The sequence below is a fragment of the Alligator sinensis genome, unplaced genomic scaffold (assembly GCF_000455745.1).
Source record: "Alligator sinensis unplaced genomic scaffold, ASM45574v1 scaffold962_1, whole genome shotgun sequence".
NCBI classification, from domain to species: domain Eukaryota; kingdom Metazoa; phylum Chordata; order Crocodylia; family Alligatoridae; genus Alligator; species Alligator sinensis.
This window is the reverse complement of record NW_005842404.1, coordinates 1,239,857-1,261,126: the sequence shown is the minus strand read 5'-3', so window position 1 is coordinate 1,261,126 and position 21,270 is coordinate 1,239,857. Positions and strand designations below refer to the sequence as shown.

General features: G+C 39.5%; 1 protein-coding gene across 1 annotated transcript in view; it reads right to left on the bottom strand.

The window, feature by feature from the left end:
- The window catches only part of SEC63 (SEC63 homolog, protein translocation regulator), a 78,858-nt gene that overhangs the window by 34,079 nt on the left and 23,509 nt on the right, over nt 1-21,270 (bottom strand). The window contains exons 5-11 of the mRNA XM_014522854.2: nt 18,176-18,237; nt 13,218-13,276; nt 10,831-10,881; nt 7,955-8,063; nt 4,313-4,407; nt 2,970-3,102; nt 934-1,026 (exon numbers count right to left, since the gene is read on the bottom strand). Of these exons, the coding sequence (XP_014378340.1) occupies nt 934-1,026; nt 2,970-3,102; nt 4,313-4,407; nt 7,955-8,063; nt 10,831-10,881; nt 13,218-13,276; nt 18,176-18,237 (602 nt within the window). The remainder of the gene's footprint in view (nt 1-933; nt 1,027-2,969; nt 3,103-4,312; nt 4,408-7,954; nt 8,064-10,830; nt 10,882-13,217; nt 13,277-18,175; nt 18,238-21,270) is intronic.

The following is a 21,270-nucleotide window of genomic DNA, read 5'->3' as shown; positions in this document are numbered from 1 at the left end:
TGCTGACCTTGCCCATTTCAGCCTTCCTTGTCATTCCCATGACATGGTTTATTGGGTCACTGGCATGCATAATATTGCATGGTAAGCTGTTCCCTAAAAATAGACAGCAAGAAATCTTTAGGAAGCTAAAAAACCTCTAAAAAGGATTTTGAATACGATTCTGATGAAAGAAGACAGAGTTGAGGATTCTCTAGTAGCCAAATGCATCAAGTTCTTGAAGACAGCATCAGAACCTTAAGTGTTTTGTCATTATCTGCAGGCATGAAAGAACAGTGCCTGTGATGCAGAGAAGCCATGGATTCTCTTTGTTCTAACAGTGTTTACAGCAAAAAAGAGGAGAGGATTTTAAAGAGTATTAAGAGGGGATCTGTTAAAGTATTACATTTAGATTAAGATGGCTGCCCCTGAAAGGCTCAGAATGAAAACAGATTGAACAGGCTGTAAACTACAAGGGGGTGGGGGGGAAAAGAAACATGAGAGCAAATAAGATGAGCGAGAAAAAAAAAAGATGAAAGATGTAAAAAGCAACAAAGGAAGAATGTGGAGGGAGAGGATGACAATGGAAACATCATACACCACATAAGTGATAACAGGGAGCACAAAGGCACTACTTCAGCACATGATATATTTTTAAACTTCTGACCTTTAAAAACGTGCTTGCTTTTATTACCATCTTACAAGTGACCCTCTTTCAAGATCACAACTGATTGCAAGAAATGATAACCTCAGGTTGGGAATTACTTGCAGGAACAGTTGCAAGAAACTGAGAACATTTTCATGATGGTGATAAGAATATAATGCACAAGAAACATTTTATATACATTTCTTTAAGTCCCACATCTCAAGGTTTTCTCCAGGCAACATTTTCTTTTTGGAACAGCGATCCAATGAAGAGTGAGATTTATTAGTTTAAATATAAAGCTTCTTCCTTACCTTCACGGCTGCGAGCCATTATTATCAACTGACAGATAACGTTAATCATTTCTTGAAGTAAAGCAGGACACTTTTTCAGGATAAACTGCTGATCTGCAAAATAAGTAATTTGATGCAATTATATTGCTTTCTATTAAATGCCCTGCTTAATTAATTTTCTGAAATATTTCTGACCCGTTATATTTTAAGTAATGTTTAACCTATACTTAGAAATACCCTCCACACACAACATACATACACATGTTCATTTTCTTTTCCTCATATTATTCTCTAGTTTACGTTACTGATATGTATCTGAGGGGTACTCAGGCAGGGCACCAGGACAGGGAACTAACTTAGAGGGCACCAGTAAGGCTCCCCCTTCCTCCAAGAGTGTCTCTCATGGCATGGGCAGCCCTGTGCTGCTGCTAGCCACAGAAACCACACAGGCACAGCACCCATGCTCAGCAGTGTACCTTGTGGGGAGGGGAATGTCACCCCCCTCCACCAGAAGGCTTTGCCATAGGGGACATAGTTCTGCCCCTATGCATTGCAGGTGGTGAATAGGGCACCAGGAACAGACCCTGGGGAACCCATGCTGCTGCCTATTCCTCAGTTCCTACTGCCACTCAAGTAAAGAGAGCCCAGGCAAGTAAGACTCCTCTCCTCCCACTCCCTCTTCCCCAACTTAAACCTCTGATGCATATATTCTGATTCTTCCAGAAACTGATCAGTCTCAACACCTGCTGCCTTCCCAAAGATCAGTAGTAGTTATGGATAATTTTTGGTAGACTTCAAAACACAACTCCCTATGTACAGCAAACAAACCTTTCTGCTACTTTAAAAGGGATGGGGGAGTTGCAGCATAGAAGCATAAAGCAGCTGTTATGGTCTGTTTTATCCACATAATCCTGTAGCAGTACACATTAGCCAAGTCACCTATTTTTGCCCCTCAGTGAAGTTGCAGTGGTTTTGCTATACTTGTATTGGTACAGACTCATGCAGACATAAGAGCTGCATCATAATGGCCTGTATGTGTATCCTTTGATATCACTACAATTATTTTATGTCTATACCTTACAGTATAAGATTTTAAGAAAGTGATGCTCAAAAGACTATTCTAAAATAATCTCTTTTAGAAGTGATTTACACAAAGGAAAATGCAGGGTTTATGCTTATTTGATCCTTAATATGAAAGCCTGAAAGGTTTATAAAAAAATCCTTCTACTTGCATATAGAGATCAACATACTGAAAACTGAGTGACAGAGGGACTCAAAATCCCTTTCTGAATATTTAAAAACTGTTAATTTTCCATTAACAAACCTAATTCCAAAGCTTATCACACTTGTTCAAAAAGATGCTCTTTGTTCAAAACTAACACATTCCCAGATGCTTCACATATAAAAGTATGACATTTGCACAGGCAGCTGAGACCCCAAAAGCCCTCAGTTGATCCTAGGAAACTCCACACTTAACTTTTCTGATGTTTCTAAACACCAAAATAACCAAGCAGTACAAACCTTTCAGGTTTCCACTATACATAAAAACAACACGAAATAAAAACTTTTAAAAAAATATTTGAAGGTCACATATAATATAAATCTAACAAACAAACAAGCAAATCAGAATTCTGATCTTTTCTCCTCTGTCCCAGTAAAAATAAAATCATGGAAAGTTACCATACTGAGGAAGCCATTTCACCACCATCTTGAATGTATTCCATCTCAGCAGCAAATGCATAGAGCTACTTTTGAGGATTTTTTAAAAAACCCAAAACAGCATGTTCATGTCAATTGAAAAAAACAAACACTTGCAGTGATAAGAGCTTTAAATAGAAGTTAAGAGCATCCAATGCTCAGACGGAGAAAATTAAAACAATTGGAATCTCGTATCATAGCCGTAAGTTTAACGTGCCTCATTCTGAAAGAGTTATAACACAGTGGATGGATAAATGTCCGAAAAGGCCCCAAGTAATACTTTTATTGGACCAAAATAAGTAAATATATGAACATACATCTGATAACCCGAGTCCCAATAAAGACTGAATCATAATTACCTTCTTCAAGGGTCTCGGGAATTTTCATTCTGGCAAGATGAGCAAGTAAGAGAACTCTTGCCTTCAAGCTGTATGGACAGGTAAGTGGAGGTTCATTCTTCTTTAAGTTAATGCCACCAATTTCTCTGATTAGCTGAAGTACATAGAATTATTAGAGTCAAATAGCTATTTTAGTATCAGAAGATAAACTTATAGCATGAGTGGAATGACTTGCAGGGATATACAAACAAATAAAAAACCCCCCCACACAAAAAAGTCTCAAGTGGATTCCATTTTCATAAGCTGTTAAGTAATATCCTGCAAATCAAGATGAAGATTCCAGAATATCAGATGTTTGATTTTAAGAGTCCAGTTCCAACACTGGTTACTGTAAATGTTTTGTTTCCAAAAGTAGTATTTGTTTTTAGACTATTAAAGAAACTGAGATTACTCTAACCATAAACTTGGATTTCTAATTTTGCTGATGAACAAATATTGGGATGTCTATTTTTTCTTTATTCCAAATCACTTGTTTTTATCATTGGGGGGCGGGAGGTGGGGGAGGGGTTAAGTCAAGTTTCCATGAACTGCTGACAGAATTTCATCTTATGACCTTTCATCCAGAAAAAAAACAATGTTAAGGGAAGGAAGAGCATTGCAGACCTATAGCCTATGCAGTATGCAAAACAAAGTATTTTAAACAAACCCAGTTCACTCAGCACTTCTCTAAACTGATGCTCATTAAGAATGAACACATATGAATCCTATTGACCTAAGCTTAGTCCAAGGTAGATCCTGTACCAAATTTGTCCAAATTCCCTAGAAGGAATGGTACAAAACTGAGTAGCCAAAGATCATATTTTTTAAGACTCAAGAGGTAAGACTGAGAAGCCTCACCCTTTGGGTGAACAGGTCACCTGAGGGAAGACCAATTTCCAAACTCTTTTTCTTTTCTCTGAAATGGCCACTCTTAATAGTCCTGGCATAAGGCAGACAAGCTAAACCAGTCTTTAACCAAGATCTCCCTGTACTATTAAACTATATACAACACTGATTAATTATTAGTGTTAAATCACATTGCTTAAAACACTGACTTTTTTGATAGTTTTGATCATTCTTAATTTTTATTTTATTTACTTTGACAGTTTATCAGTAATAGCTTAAGTTTATTTTCCTGATTTGATTTTTTAAAAATATTTCAACAACATTTTCCCCCTCAAGAAAAAGAGATGTATATTTCTTACAACAGAGTATGTCCAGAAGCTTAAGGACCTGTAAGAAGTCCAGCTGGCCAACCCAAAAATACATCTCCTAATACATCTGCTTCTCATAAACAAATGAAACGTATTTAGAAATGAACTAACCTGTGGTATCTGAATGTTATCTGTTGGCCTGCTTGTAGCATCTTTATTATATTGTGGGTCAAATTCAGAGGCCCCTGCCAAAACCATCTCAAGCCCTGCAAAGATAGTTAAGGGGAAAAGTACAGCAAAGTAAAACACAATGTTTTACAATTTCAACTTGCTAAAATACCATCTCCCAGAAGTTATCAGGATCCCACCATGTCTAATGAGTGACTTTTCAGTATGTTCAACCAAACATTTAGCTGTTTTCACCTCTCAATAGCAAGTGCCTCCTGTTACATTAGGTGCACCCAACATCACTTTTTGCATTAAGACAGCATGTGCCAAGATCTGACAAAAAAATTGCACTTGAAACAGCTCGAGGACCCCACAAGCACTCCAGTTTGTCTGTGCTTTCTTAAAGGAAGTCAGACTGTCCTGTGGCTGCAGCCCTAAAGGCAACTTGAGATGCTGGACTCATCCTCCTGAAAGCAGCTGAAGGTGATGCAGAGAGGGTCTTCTATAAAAACTTAAGCAAATTTCCCCTCACAGCAATTAAGAGTGGCTGCAGGAGCCACATAGCAAAGAGGTAACATGCAAATAAGGGGAAAGTAATTTCTTGTGATTTTTTTCTATACAAAAAGTCATTTTTTGAAAATTACCACTACCACAGTATAACTTGATACAAAGTTACACTGGATATCCTTCAACCTGGAAGTCAACCATCTATACAGGAAGGTACCTGTTAGAAACCATGAATGAAATGATTACTTGTAGGTTTGTTTGTTTTTTTTACAGTGTCTCTGGACTCTTAATTCTAAAATACACCACACTGTTAGGTACTTTTATGATTAAATAAATTTGGTTTTGTTTAGTTCAGTAAGAGTACTTCTTACAAACTAATTCCATATACATAGGGGGAAGCAAGGACTCCATCAACAAAACTAAGACAATGTGTCTATACTAACCTAAAACAATTAACCTATTTAAGGCCCAAAAGTCCACATATCTTTTACAATAAGCACTTGGGCTGGTTTGCAGCTTCAAGGCAAAACCAGACCTGTTAGTCACTGACATCAGGAAAATGCTCCATCCCCAAAGTTTCCTCCAGCTGAGACTCCTAAACTACTCCAACACTAACAAAACTGGTTTGAAAGAGTCACAGATACCACAGGTTCCCTCTCACAGATGAGGAAGGAATGGCTGGGGCTGTCCTCAGATTCGGGTACAGAATAGGGCACATGGGCAGCCCCATGAATATTGCTGCTCAAATGCTTCTAATCTCTCATTCATGGGGTGGATTCAGCCCAAGAAAGAGGAATTTGACAGATGACTACTTGAAGCATATTACTTTGTCCCCTCCCCCACCCCCCATTGAATTGTTTTGAATGAATTGTTTCTCATTCATTTCAGTTACAGCTGCATATGGTTAGCCCTTCTACAAATCAAACCCTAGATAGTCAAAACATAAGGACAAGTAGTATCCACCCTGAAGTCTATTGCAAGCAATGTGCCTGGTGTCTCTCAGGACTTCTATGGCAGTGGAAGATATAGAATCCAATCTCTAGAGCAGTGATTCTCAATCATGGTGATGCACCACAGGGTAGAGTGGGGTGCCCTGCAATGTTAGCACTGTTAGGTGCAACAGAAGAATTGCTCTATTGTTTTTCTGTAGTCAAAAAATAAGTGAAAACTGAGAACTGGTATTTTTCAACAGGTGCCTCAAGTCTATAAAAGTCAAGAAAAATTGCTCTAGGTTATCCTTCAATTTTCTCTCTTCCTACAATCCCTTGTCAGTGCACAGCTTCCAACTTCTTCAACAGATGAGGCACATGAGGTAGGCATCCTATAGAAAATAGCTGCTCTACTACACAACAAGAATTCAGATCAAAAGCAGACTTATGTTGTGCACTGAATGCCAGGGGTCAGAAAAAATATGCATCAAATGTAGTCAGAAACTATGTTGTAACATGTATTTACAAGATGATGTGCATGTCAAATAATGTTTTCATCTTGGCATTCCACAGTGTTAGCTACAGGGAAAAGAGAACCTTAGAATTTTCCTCTATGGAGGTCTCATCAGCCCTATGGTCAGAATCTTTCGGGACCTTTCCCAGTTTTTCAGATTCATAGGGCAAAGAAAACTAAACTAATCTTTGGAAAACCAGTCATTGAAAGTATAGATTGGATTCTATATCTTCCACTGCCACATAATGCACTGCATATAATGATTTTATAGGTTTCCCCTATTTCTTTATAGAACAGAGGAAAGAATGGCTTGAAATAACAGGATATCAGTGAAAGGAGAACCATGCCTGTTTGAAACAAGAGGTGTACTTGAGAAGTTCACTCTTAAGATTCCCAAGTGGGCCCCATCAAGTTTATAGATGTTGCTGAAGTTCCTGTTATATACAACCACAAGAAGTCTTCAGACTGAGCAGACATTTTACCTCCTACTACCACAGTAAGCAAGGCCATGACAGATTACACCTTGTGAAAGTGAGGAAGAAAAGGTGTCAGAAAAAGCAAACTAAGAGCTGTTACTCCATGTCTGGGCTGCTCTTCCTTACATTCATCTGTACTTTGGTATTTACAAGAAAGGGGAAAAAAAGTGGTATGATATGACCAAGCTATGGTATGAGTTGGGTCCATTTTAGTTCCACAGGTGTGGCACTGACCAACCATGACATGATAAGATTCTTGTTAACCAGGATATTTTTCTCAACCTTTCCAACCACCTTCTCTATTCCTCGGAGAACCAACAAGATATTTCACCAAAGAAGTATGCTCAAATGTTACAGCAGAAGCTGCTGCAACTACCTATGAGTAGCAGAAGTGATGTTTCCAGCAAACTAGCTACATGTCCCAAGGCTGAACAGCTGAATCCAAATATTAAGAATAACAAGGATGGCATTTAGTTATTTTTATTTAGTTGCTCTGAGCAGGAAGTCTGGTAAAAGCCAACCTAGGATTGGCTTCAGGGACACAATAACTCCCAGTGTGCCTTGACTGACAGGTCTGGGTCTGTCCCAAGGGAGCTGGAAGCAGAAATAAAACCAAATTGTAATAGATCTGTGGACATTCCCTATGAAAAAAATATTCCTTTTTTAAAAATGGTGCGAGTGAACAAAAACTGGTATAGTATAAACACAGAATGAATACCAATGCAATCTGAACATTGGTATGGAGTAAGATTTTATACTGAAGCTTTAAGAGCAGATATTTGCAATAACAGACCTTCAGCCATGACTACTGCTTCCAAATCTACATTTAACTCTTTGATAATGTAAATGCTTTATTATAGTCCCCAGAACACCAGAAGCAAATATTTTTTGAACAGTAAGCTTAGAGGAGGTAGCACGTTGAATGGTTATAACTCCAGAAACTATATAGATTACATTCTTGATTAGCACTGCTAAATGCGTGACCACAGACAAGTTAGCATCTGTGCCTGTTTCTCCAGGTGTAAAATGAGATAAAATATATTTAAAACACCTTTGCAAAGTACTGAAATCTTCAGATAAGAACCGTCTTCTCAAAAAGATATGCAATCCACAGGAAGTTAAATATGCAAATTTCTATATTTAACCTAAAATATTAAGAAGTGGAAGAAAGATTGACATCACTTCACTTTAGTTTTTGTTAAGATTCCACTTTACTTACGTTTCATATCCATATTTCGTGTTTTATAGACAAAATAAGTATAGATTTGAGTTGTGCGAATGAGAATCTGGTCTCCACTGTAGCGTATTGATCGGTACCACCAAGAACCCTAAGACATTTAAATAAAGATAAAATGTCAACGATGAACAATCTTTGACCACTATCTACTAAAATATACAATGTTAAACTGCTTTTCAGTTGAGAATTTATTCATAACAAACTTCCAGTATTTGTATCTAATACGAAATACTTCAGCCTATTGAATCTAAATGTGTTCTGTTATGACTGTTAAAATGACAGTTCAATTTGGATTTTGCAAAAATCAGGCTTTACCAACTCTATGACTAACATGTTTGCATGGGCACATTTTAAAAATAAAGCTCCTATAAGAAATGACGAACATCCTTCCAAAGCATTTATAACTGAAAAATTGCAAAATTATGATAGCACATATCAACTAGAAGGTAAGACTTGCCAATAACTACTTTATATTCATTCTTCAGGATCTGAAAAGTAAGTAAGGCACCAATAGTTAAAATGGAAAATGTTTACAATTATTTCTCTCTAATATTTTCATACAGAGTTGAGTTCTGTGGATCTCAGAAATTTAGAGTGCTGTCTCCTCCTAATCTGAGGAACGAGAGAGAGAGAGAGAGAGAGAGAGAATGAACTATGGCTATATTTTGTAGAAGCTTTTTACAAGCTGATCAGGAACCACTTAGGACTCTTAGTAGATCAGGCCACATTTTATAATATTTTAAAGAAACTGTCAAAAAACATTGCGCTTAACAATCAGATACATTTGCAAAGATTCATAAAGGTTCACTGAACCGTTAAGCCAGTGGTTTTCTAACTTCTTAGGGTCACAGAACCTTTCATATCACTATTTCTGCCAAGGAGCCCCTACCCCTGACAACGGTAGTGCAGCATCTTCTGGCCCACTCCACCAGTACCCCCAGTCTCTTTGTGGAACCTCGGATGACCCATCAGAGGTTCCACCGGGTTCCATGGAACACAGTTTGAAAACCAATGCTTTAAGCTGCGGCAAGCTTTTACAATACTTTCAGTCTTATACATAAGATACAAATTGTTTATATACAGATGTTCAAAATAATAATAACAACAGACTACTACTACTTCTATTGAAAAATGACAACTGGGGAAGAGAAAAATGTGCCCCCAGTCATTCTTTCTACTGCCTATGCTCCCATACTTTTCCCTCCATTCTTTTTTCTTCTCTCCACCCGTTCACCCAAGTTTCCTCCCTCTCTAAATCCCATCTTCCTATCACCAATTTGTTTCTTTATCCTTCCAATGGCCCATATCCAATAGTTGTCTTGCTTTATATTCAGATTGTGTTTTGTGGCAGTATGTAGTACAATGGGATACCAGTACCTTAGTGGGGTTCCTTCATTCAAGACTACCCTTGCATAAGTCACAAATCGTAAAAAGCATTCATTTATTGCACCATATATGCTCACTCTTTTTCTTCTCCATTGTGCCCTGCCTTGAATATCCTGACAATCTAGTGCAGTCCTACTGGACAAAGGAGTTCAGCAAAAGCATGAATACCAGCCCAAGTCTGAATCAGGAGCTATGAGCAGCAGTGCAGTTGAGCTGTCAAGAGTACTCAGTATAGTAATACTTGCAATAGTACCCGAAGTCTGAAACTCTACATGAATCTCTGTGTGTGCAGAAGGAACAAAGGGCTTAACAGGGAGTGTTTATGGAAGAGGGGATAACAACATTTATGGTATAACCTTTTCTTTTCTTTCTTTTTTTGTTGGGGGGGGGGTAGGGGGATAGGAAAGGGTAGAAGGAGGCTTCTAGTTTCATTTCAAAAGCACACCTAGCCACAGGATCCATCCTGGCTAGTTTGTTGGGGTTTACAAAAAACAGTGCACAACACTTCTCAGTAAGGTTTGAGATGACTAATACTCATAACAAAATAGTTATGCTATATATTTTTAAACGTGAACCTAAATACAATGCAAAATATTCAGCATAATCCCTTGTGGTTTTTTAGGCAGTTAAAAAGGTATAAAAAAATATTTCTAACTAATAAAGATTTCAAGAACACCAAAACTCAAGTTGAAAATAATACACAACATAATCTGCCTAAGACCAGAGAACCAAAAATGAGAAATTTATTTCATAATTTTCTGTTAGCAGCTTCTCTTCTCAGTCAAACAAATGGAAATGCTTCTCACATGGGGAATTTGGAGGTGCTCCAATGTTGTTGCTGGAATCTCCAGGACTAAGCCCCACTCTTCAGCTCAGGCCACCAGAAGAGTCCTTCCAAAGCTGTAGAAACACTCTAGCAACCCATTATTAGCATTAAAGCAATGACTTGAAAGTAATATTAAACTGACCCTAAAACAATTATACGTTTAATCTCCTTTGAGAGAAAAGAAACGATTTTGGTGTGTTATGAATTGTAGTATGGTAAATCACCAGACTACAAAAGCAGGTTGAATGAGGAAAAAAAGCTACTAACAGAATGAAAAATTACCAGGAAATAGATTTCTTATTCTGCTGCACAGCTTCTCTCCTTAAACACTTCCTCATTTTTAAAATGAGATTATCTTTAAATGTTCTGACTTTAAGGCCATGACTTCTGTATGTTTGAGATTAATAACACTGGGTACTTATATAAGGCATGACAGAAAGATGGGCAATTTCTGGTTTAGTTCACAGCTTGTTGTTTATAGAATTATAAGTAACTTGGCACAACAACTTTTCCCTAAGCACTCTTCTCCAAGTGAACTTATGTAGTAGATAAATGATTACTACACTATCTTAGGAGCAAGGTTTGAGGTCCTCATTCTTACCTTCAGAAAACAGAACTTTTATCCATTTATTTACTTAATACTTACCACAACAACTGGAAGAATAACCATAAATGCCAATCCATACACAAGCAAAACCTAAAAGGAAGAAATTGTGATGCATCAGGGAATAGAAATTTCTTATTTAAAATAAGATCAACAAGCAGTACTTGTAAAGCAAATTCATGCAACCTTAATAGTAGAGTGGCTGGGTTGATTCTTGTTTATTTTGAGGATCAATCGTTTAACCTACAATATAGCCCATTATAGATAGGAGCTCAATTAAACATGGTAACTGTTAAGCATGACCTGTCTCTAATATCTTGTTTCATGTGGATTGCTTTAAGTTATCCAAATGCTGCCTGCTAAGTAGTGGTTTCAAGGAAAGGTACAGTTATTCTACTTGAAAGAAAGCAGGTATGACCAACAATACTACTGAAATATTATACATCAGAAACGATATTTAAACTGTGCGCGCCAAATCACATCCCATATGTTATATGGAAATGGAAATGCTACAACTTTATAGTTTTAAAACTATAAAAAAGGCCTACAGGTAGAAGAGACTTACAGATTTGATTCTGTGCTTATACTTAAAATATTTGTACGCAACAACAAATGTACATTTCTCAGAACAGGTATGAAAAGGCTCATAGGCTTATCAGTGCCATTTCTGCAACAAAATATCTCTAAGCATATCAATACTCTATTCCCAAAAAGATTATATTTAAGCTTTGATCAGTTCAGATTCTGAAACTTGTCCCACAGAAAAAGAAAAGAACATCACATCTAAAAGATTCAACAGCAAAATCCAACACAATTACTATTTTTACTTGAATATAAGACGAGGGTTTTCACTGGCTATTATTAAGCTGCTGGTAGAGGCAGCAAGAGATCAGTCATGGAAAACAACGATGAAGGTGTGAGAGAGAGAGAGAGAGAGAGAGAGAGAGAGAGCGAGAGCCCCGTGCCTGGAGGTATGGCAATAATCAGGCCAGCATTCAGAGAAGTTGCCAGAACAAGCTCTGACACCCTCCCTTGGAGCCAAAAAAAATGCTGATGGGAACCTACAACAAGACTAGGTCAACATAGCCCATCTGATTAACTTATAGTGCCCATTATGCTCAGACCCCCTCAGCACCAACTCTTCGTCAAGTCATGGTAAACCATTACATCAAATACCTTTCAATTTCCTCTTCACTCACACAGCTAAGCAGTGTCTTTCTTTCCCATTTCCAATTACTTCTGTTTCTTCATAAGCCTTAAATGTCTGGCAAACATCACCAAACTTCTATGTAGCTGAGAGGCTCTGCCACCCCATCTCTCAGCCTATCACATGTGATCAGTGTGGCCCTTACTTCTATGGGGTAGAAATGGACCAGGCACCCCTGTGCCTCATCTGCATATACATTTTTGGAGTGTTCCAAGACTTTTGACAAGAATGCATGGTTCTAGTTGTGAGCGGGAATTAATTCCAAGTTTCAGTGAAACAAAGAACTTTAAATAAAACCAATCAGAGATCATTTATAAGAATATTAGAACCAACCATCTATAAACATTGGGTGTAGGCTAGAAGGGAATTTGGAGAACTCAGCAAATTCAAGAAGATTTGCTGTTAATCTGCGTGCCGCCATCCTCTCACCTCTCAAGTCTCCCCAGCCAATACAGGTGAGAATCTACGTTTTGCTGTCACAGGTAGCCAGAATGACTTTGGGATACATGGTTGTTTTTATGTTTTAAAGTGCAAGCAAATAAAAGGCTGGGGTGTAGATCTGTTTCTGCCTCTTTATCAGAAGCCAGCTCATAAGGTTACCTGTAATCTGGGTAACAACTTTTGGTTCTTGATTAATACCATGAACGGTTTGTATTATGTATAAGTACAAAATTGGTGCTCAAAAGTGTGTTAAAGGAATACCTGTGTTAAAATTTTCAGCAATCAGAGTTAGGGCCACAGCAGTTTCCTGTTCTTCTCTGCAGTTTCTGCCCCTCTGTCCCTTTTGCACCCCCCTTACTGTCACATGCAGCTCACCTTCACATTGTGCTTGGGGAGTGAACAGAGCCAGAGTAGGGTCTGACAGTAAAGCGGGGGGGGGAGGAGAAAAGCACACAGAAAGGCTGCAGGGGGAAGAAATTTGGAGGGGTAGAGAGAGGGGGGGGGCACCCGACACCACCTGCCCCATCATTACTTTCCCTGCTGTAGCAGTGGGAAGAGGAAGAATTCAAGACAACACTCCAATAATTAGATTTTACACCTGGAAAATTACAATACATTTATAATATTTCTACATATAGAGTCTAATGGGAGGGGTGTCTTATATTCAGGGTCATCATGTATTTGAATAAATATGGAACTCACAGGCATAAGTAGCATATGCATTTACATTCTTGAAGGATCAAAACCTTAGCGTGTCAAAACATTAAGCCAAGTTACTTACCAAAATAGAATTCTTCTGATCGACAATCCAAGCTGGCAATGCAATACCAAAGCTTGTAGCTGGAAAAGAAATCAAAAGGTAAAAAAGTTAATTATATAATGGCAAAGGATTCTTTTAAAGTCAACAGGAGTTTTTAGTAATAGCCTGCATCTGCACTGGTATTTGTCATGGAAATTCTAACAAATTTAGCCAATTATAAAGAGAGATTAAGAACAAGTCTGCTCATGTATCCAGAGAGTTAACAAATTAAGAATTTTCATTTAATGTTTCCAAACTACTTGTAACTTGCACAATACAAATATGCATTATAACACTGGCCCTCAAACTGTGATGCATCAAATGACAGGTTTGCTGCAGTCTGGTTGGTCATATTCCAACACTTCCATTTACTGCTGCTTCTAAAGGTCCTAGCAGCTGTTAATTTAATCATGGGATCTGACCTCAGATCCCAACAAATTATATATCCTGCCAAGCCAGATATTGCACTGAAACGCATGTGATTTTGGGGATCCAGGATCAGATTGCATTGCACGTCTACTAGCGTGAGGAGAGCCCTATTTTGAGGGCTTGGTCCCTGATCCAGGGCTCCTCTTGCACCTAGACTTTTTAAATGCTTGCTGAGCAGCCCAGCAACAGGGAACTGACGGATCAGAACCAGCTGAAGTTCAACACTGAGAAGTAAAAAGTGCTTTATCTGGCAACAAACAATCCCCAACATCCTTATAGGTTCGGTGGCGCCAAACTGACTAGCACCACAACTGAAAGGGACCTAGGGATAATAATAGACCAAAGCCGGCAGTGTGATGCTGTAGCCAGCAGGGCAAACAATACTCTGGCATGCATCAACCTATTCATCTCAAGTAAAACCAAGGAAGTGATTCCTCCACTTTACTTAGCATTGGTGAGATCGCAGCTGGAGTACTGCATCCAGTTCTGGGCGCTGCACTTCAACAAGGACGCGGAAAAGCTTATAGTATCACAGTAGCTAGGGTCAGGAAGCACCTGAACAGATCATCTAGCCTGACCCCCTGCCACAGGCAGGAATGAATGCTGGGTTCACAAGACCCCAGACAGGAGATCATCTAACCGTCTCTTGAATTTGCCCAAGGTAGGGGCAAGGACCAGTTCCCTGGGAAGTTGGTTCCAGATTTTGGCCACCCTAACTTTAAAATATTGCCTTCTGATCTCTAACCTAAACCTATTCTCCATCAGCTTATTACCATTGTTCCTTGCCACCCCAGGTGATGCTGGGGAGAAAAAGGCTCTACCTATTTGCTGTTGATCTCCCCTGATGAGTTTGTAGGCAGCCACCAGGTCTCCCCTCAGCCTCCTCTTGCTGAGGCTGAACAGGTTCAGGTCCTTCAGTCTCTCCTCGCAGGGCTCACATAGAGGGGGAGTATCACCTCTCTGGACTGGCTTGAGATGCACCTTTGGATGCATGACAAGGTATGGCTGGCCTTGCTGACTGCGGTCTGGCTTTGGCGGCTCATGTTCATCTTGGAGTCAATAATGACTCCAAGATCCCTTTCTGCCTCTGTGCTTTCAAAAAGGGAACTCCCCAGCCTGTATGTATGCTGTGGATTCCTTCTCCCAAGGTGCAGCACCCTGCATTTATCTACATTGAACCCCATCCTATTCTCATCTGCCCACTTTTGTCATCTGTCTAAAACTATTTGCAGCCTCTCTCTCCCTTCGAGTGTGTCCACCTCGCCCCACATCTTAGTGTCATCAGCAAACTTGGACAGCGTGCTTTCCACCCCCTCGTCCAAGTCGCTGATGAAGACGTTAAACAGTGCGGGCCCGAGGACCGAGCCCTGGGGAACCCCACTGCTCACATCTCGTCAGGCAGAGTACAACCCGTCCACCACTACTCTCTAGGTGTGCCCCATCAGCCAATTTTTTACCCATCCAACTGTGTAGGTATCAATGCCATAGTCGCTTAATTTATTGATGAGGATGGGGTAAGAGACAGTGTCAAAGGCCTTCTTAAAGTCTAGAAATACTACGTCCACGGCAACACCATCATCCAAGGATTTAGTTACTTGGTCATAAAAGGCTTGAGATAGTCCAGAGAAGAGGCACCCATATGATCAGAGACTTGCAAGGCAAGCCAAATGAGGAAAGGCTGAGGGACTTGGGTCTCTTCAGCCTAAAAAAAAGAGAAGGCTGAAAGGGGACTTGGTAGCAGCTTATCGCTATATCAGGAGAATACATCAAGGGCTCAGTGAAAAACTGGTCAGCAGGGCACCCTTGTGGAAAACCAGGAATAATGGCCACGAACTCCTAGAATACCATTTCAGTCTTAACACTATGAAAAACTTCTTCACAATTAGGCTGTCCACACTGTGGAATAAACTCCTTCCAGAGGTGGTGCAATCACCCTGGAAATCTTCAAGAGGAGATTGGACAGTCACCTCATTGGGATCACCTGACCTCAGTTGTCTTTCCTGCCTAGTGCAGGGGGGCTGGACCTGATGATCTTGCAAGGTCCCTTCCAGTCCCTTACAATCTATGAACTGGTTCCCCCATGGAGGGTTGAATTCAGCTTGCCAGCATGCCCCCACCATTAGATTCTATATGTGAAAAAGTTATAAATTTGTTATAATTTTCCAGGTGTAGAATCGAATAATTAGAGTGTTGCCTTGAATTCAGCTTGCCAGCATGCAGGGAACCCAGGCCCACGATCCCAAGCATACTGTGTGCTAGCGTAGCCTGTCATTAGGGAACCAATTCCCTGGTACTGGGCTGTACAGTGTGCTTTTCAAAGCACAGGGCCTGGGTTCCCTGCATGATGGCAATCTGAATTCAAGACAACACTCCAATAACTAGATTCTACACCTGGAAAATTATACCAAATTTATAATTTTTCCACATACAGAATCTAATGGGAGGGGCGGGGCTGCGTGCTGGCAAATTGTGTGCTAGCGGAGCTTGTCATCACGGAACCAGTTCCCTGATACTGGGCTGCACAGTGTGCTTTTCAAAGGGACAAAGGGCACCTGTGTACTGACTTCAGGGCTGCCCCGGGGTCTGGAACATAGCTGACCCCTGCAAGGTGCACCATGCAGCCCAGCATCAGTCTGCACAGCAGAGCTTTAAATGTCGCAGCAGCACTGGGAGCCCAAGGTCAAATGTTAGCTTCCCAATCTCAGGTTCCCTACATGCCCAGCATGTTCAAAGGGTATGCATACAGCTGGGCTGCCCAATGGCACCAGGAGCCCTGGATTGAAGAGCCACTCCCTAATCTTAAATTTGTGCTCCGACACGTTCATGCCACATGTTCATATTAAAATGTGATACAAACCAGTTTTTGTGGCTGCTTTGTCATTTCATCATACCATAAACTGCTTGAATGTGTGGTATGTAGCAATTTATGGTCCAATTAACATATTAGCCGTGCCATAAATGTAATGTCTGCCAAGGGCCTACTGTTTGGCAGGTGCATACACACTTAAATACCTTCCCAAGATGAATCTACCTAAACAACTGTCATAGCACCCACAGGTTTATGATCTGGGAGGTGATCTGGGAAACTGCAAATTGTCTATTAAGTTACGGTTCACAATATAAAATTGTTGGAGATACTCTACTCTAAATATTTTTGCACCATTATTATGGAATTCTATGCCGCTAACTTGCTTAAAGGAGGGTTCAATCTTTGGCAGCAGTGCCCTGTGGTCTCTGCAGGAGTTTTGGTGCCTTTCACTTGGTGGCCCTTGAAGACTACTTTCACTAGGCTTAGCAGCCAGGTAGGTAATGTACAGTAGAACACTAAAACTGATATTGGCTTCTCACAACAAAGAACATATCAAGCATCCAGGAAGATGGGTGGTAAGCATACAAATATGCTAGTGTCTCATTACTACTAAAACCAAGAAAACAACGTTAGTGACAACAGAATTAGCGATCAAGGCTAAAAAGGTAGACATAATTGAATCAGTCCAGACCTCGTAAAAAAAAATCTGGTTTTGTACAATAAAATCTTTTTTCTGTATGTAGTTTAATTGAAGCTGTTCACCTATATCCAACTATGCATACAGTTCTTGCAAGGTCAGATACAGTTTGTGAAGTATTTTATTAATAAAAATCACACGCTATTTTCATATTTCAACTATTGGACTCAAATTTGTAGGTGGTTTCTTTTTTTTTTTTAGATTATAGCAATATATTAATATTTTTAAGACAATAACCATATGCAAACATAACTAGTTTAAATATTGCTTTGTGCACTTTATGTAAGCCCTCACTGTAACTACTACTCAAGATAAGGAGTCAGATACCGTTTAACTACTTCCAGTGAAGTAGTACCTGAACCTAAGGTTACAGTATCTTAAGTACTGCAGAAGACTGATCCTGGCTGTTAGAATTCCCTTGAATGTCCGACAACAAAATGCTGGCAGCATAGAGTGTAATAGTTCATAGGCATGAATCCTGGAATAAACAGTCCCACTTAATTGAAAACCTGCTCTCATGTATTTAAAACCTTCAGAAAATGTAGTGCATTATAGCCTGGAGTCTCACTTCAGCATAACTTCATTTTATTAATATATGTGATATTATACACACAAAGAAACTTGAAAATAGGTTACCATCACATTTTAAAAGTATTTATAAGATAATATTATTTTTTGACCCTCTATACCATAAAATATTGGCAGCTTTCTCTGATAAGTTACTGAAGTAGGCAAGTAGTAACACCTCTGCAATTTTCTCTAAAAAAAGTTCTAAATTGTTTTTAAATCAATCAGGCAAACCTTTCCTGGTTCCCCAATTCTCCTAGAAGCCTTATTTGTAAAATCTGACAAGCTGAGAACTAACTTGACATGTTCCTTCAGCCAAATGAATACAGTTATCCTATATCCATTGAGAAATGAGCAGGACTCAAACCAGCTGCTGTGGCTCAACAGCTATTAGTAGGAGTGAAGTGTAAAAGAGAGATTATCACTTAAATTTTTTACCTTGTGGCCCATCTGGATTGCCAAATTCTTCCCAATTTTTTCGAGATTCTTCGTCAGTTAAACTAATTTTAAAGAAAATAAACAGCAAGTTAGTGGAAAGTATCTCTACATTAAAAATGTAGCATATCAAGTCCTGTTAAACAGATTTTGGAGATGGTGTTTTGATGGTCTAAAAATGATAAAATAGCAGGAGAAAGATCAATACTTCTAACTGCTCTAAAAATCAGTCTGCTTGCACAGATTTGCCCGAAATTCAAGGGCATTCAACCCATAAGTGTGAAAGTACCTTAGAGGCCCTTAAAGGGGGAGAACTTTAAAGTGGCAGTGCGCAGGATAATTGGGTGGAATGAACTGTTATGGTGCCTGCTGCCATGCTGGATTTTTCATCCTTGAGGCCATGTATATTCTTCTGAACACACCTAGAGCAGGGGTAGGCAACCCCCACCCAGCATGGGTGCCAGAATGTGGCATTTGAAAGCATTTTGCTTGGCACACGCCTCAAGGCTGCCCTGCCACAACAAGGATCAGGCGCCCTCATTGCTCCCCATCATCTGCTCCTGGCATGCCAACATCTTACAAGTCAAGGTCACAGGTGTTTTTGGCACTGTGTCCAAAAATGTTGCTGATCCCTGACCTAGAGTTATACGTTTCTTTTTTAATTAAAAAAAAAAAAAAAAAAATAAGACTGCTGTTGCCCAAACCATAGACTGTCACAAAAAAGATAATGAAATGTAATGTAAATAATGTATTCTAAACAGGCCCAAACTTGGGTGTTTTGCCTGGGTATTGTTGTTTGGAAGAATTACAGGAAGAACAGATCCATTATTAAAGAGTAGTTTGACTGAAAGATTTGTATTAACTCAAAAATGGCTTCAGAAAAAAGAATGAACAAATGAATAAACCTTTAACCTAAAGAAAACTGGTTTAAAAATACCAATTTGTACATGGATAGAAGTCATGTACAAAGAACATGACCTACTGCAATCAAATCTTGGAATATACTATACTCCTTGTAATACAAGACAGTTTTATACAGAAATGTTTCTTCTAAAATTGGTCTCTATCTTTAATCAAAGTAAACAAGTAAAAAGCTCTTGTAGGCACCAAAGACATCTGTAAGGTCAGAATTAAGCATCAGAAAGTTTGGGTACATCTTGCATCAGAGGCCATCTTATTTCAAAAGAACTACAATAAACATGCTGATAAAATCCCGCCATTTGAAAATCATGCTGCATGCAAATTAGCACATTAAAAACTGTGTTAACTGTTCAGAGAAATTGGCTCTGAATGTATGGACATGGAAGCATGTTGTATCGGAACCATAACTGTTCAAAGTTATGGCTCCCATACAAGAAGTTATAATCAGCCTATAAAGCAGGCTGTCCAACTTCGGTATGCCCCCCAAAGATTCTTCTCCATTACATGGACTGCATTAGCAAAACAAACCCTGCCCCCACCTCCCTGTGAATCCCAGCCCCCCCCCCACCAGCAGCACATGGCCCCCACCACACAAACTGCATATGTTAACTGATCATGGGCCTCAAGCAGCCCATGGGCTGCCAATTGGCGATCCCTGCTGTAAAGCTACTTTCATCTGTTTTTCACATTTTCAGCCACGTAGTTGTTACATTAGTTTCTTCTCTCCCCAAGAAGCTTATCTGAACTAAATAGTTCATTCTAAATTGCAGCAAAAACAAAATGAAACTTCAGGTTTTTGCTTTAACTCAGTGGTTCCCAACTGGAGTTCCATGGCAACCAAGGGTGCCGTGAGATCCCTTCAAGAGGCTGCAACACGGGTACTGCTGCTGCAACAGCAGCCGCCAGTTAACTGCCCATGTGCTCCTCCTGATCAGCCTAAAGCATGCAAGAGCTGGCTGTTGCTGTGTAACCCGTCCTGATCCCCTACACCCTTCCCAGGAACAGAGGTGCATGAGCCAGTTCCACTCACGTGCCTCTGTTTGCAGAAGTGTAAAGGGGGTTGGATCAGGAAGAGCTGCACAGCAGAAGGCAGCACCTGCCTGCTTTAGGCTGATCAAAACCCTAATGTCTAATAGAGCGTGTACATGCTACAGCCCTTCCTGGGCTAGCTATCCAGCAGTGCAGGGGGTACTTCTACCTGGAGGCAGCCAAACCCAACTGAGAAGCACCAAGAGTGGTTCTCAACCAGGCATACTACTGCATTCAAAGAAGTGATGGAAGGATGCCGACTGAAAAGATTGAGAATCACTGCTCTAATTAGAAAATATATTTCCCTCTACGGTAAAACCAAGCAGCATGGTCAGCTGAATGCAACTAGTGCAATAAAATCAATAGATTCATATAACAGCAGCACCAGGAGGCCTAACAACCCAATCCTAAACATAACTATCCCTGCCTCGATTTAAGTAAGGACAAAAAGGCTTATCCACATTTTATAGACCTAAAACAAGGAAGTGACGCTGCCAAAGGAGCCTGTACAGAGCAGGTCTCTTGAGTGCAAATACAGCCTCTTTACTATGAGAATAAAACATATATGCTTGTTTGTTCTGTTCAAATTCTATATAGGTGAAGTAGATCAGAGGCTCTGATCTCCAGCTATTAAGGGGGCTCAGCAACAGCAAAAAATTCTATATAATATCTATCATTCCTGAAGAATCTATGAAAACTAGGGAAATCTTAACCTGGAAAATCCATCTCAAAAAAGTAAAAGTTAATGTGGTGGCAGGTCATTTTATCTTACCGTCTCATAAGCCACCAGTAGAAGTTTGTTCACTTGCTATAATCAAAAATACTGGCTGTGTTAGGTCCAACATGAAGAAAGCCATAAAGAAGCATTTTAAAATATAATGCAGTTTAAAATAAAATAGTTTGTTTCACTTAAGTCTAAAATTTATGCTTCTTAAACAAGAAATGAATTCATGTCTCATTAAAACTTTGAACGCTCTTATACAAACTTCAGTCTTAAGATTTTAATTAAAACCTCCTGGCTAAAGACCATGGTTTTAAAATGGATAGCATTCATGAAAATTATAAAACTCTTAACCCTTCATCCAAATTTTTGTAACAGAGATCACTTTTAAAACAGCTCATTTTTAAGCAAGCCAGTCAAATATTTC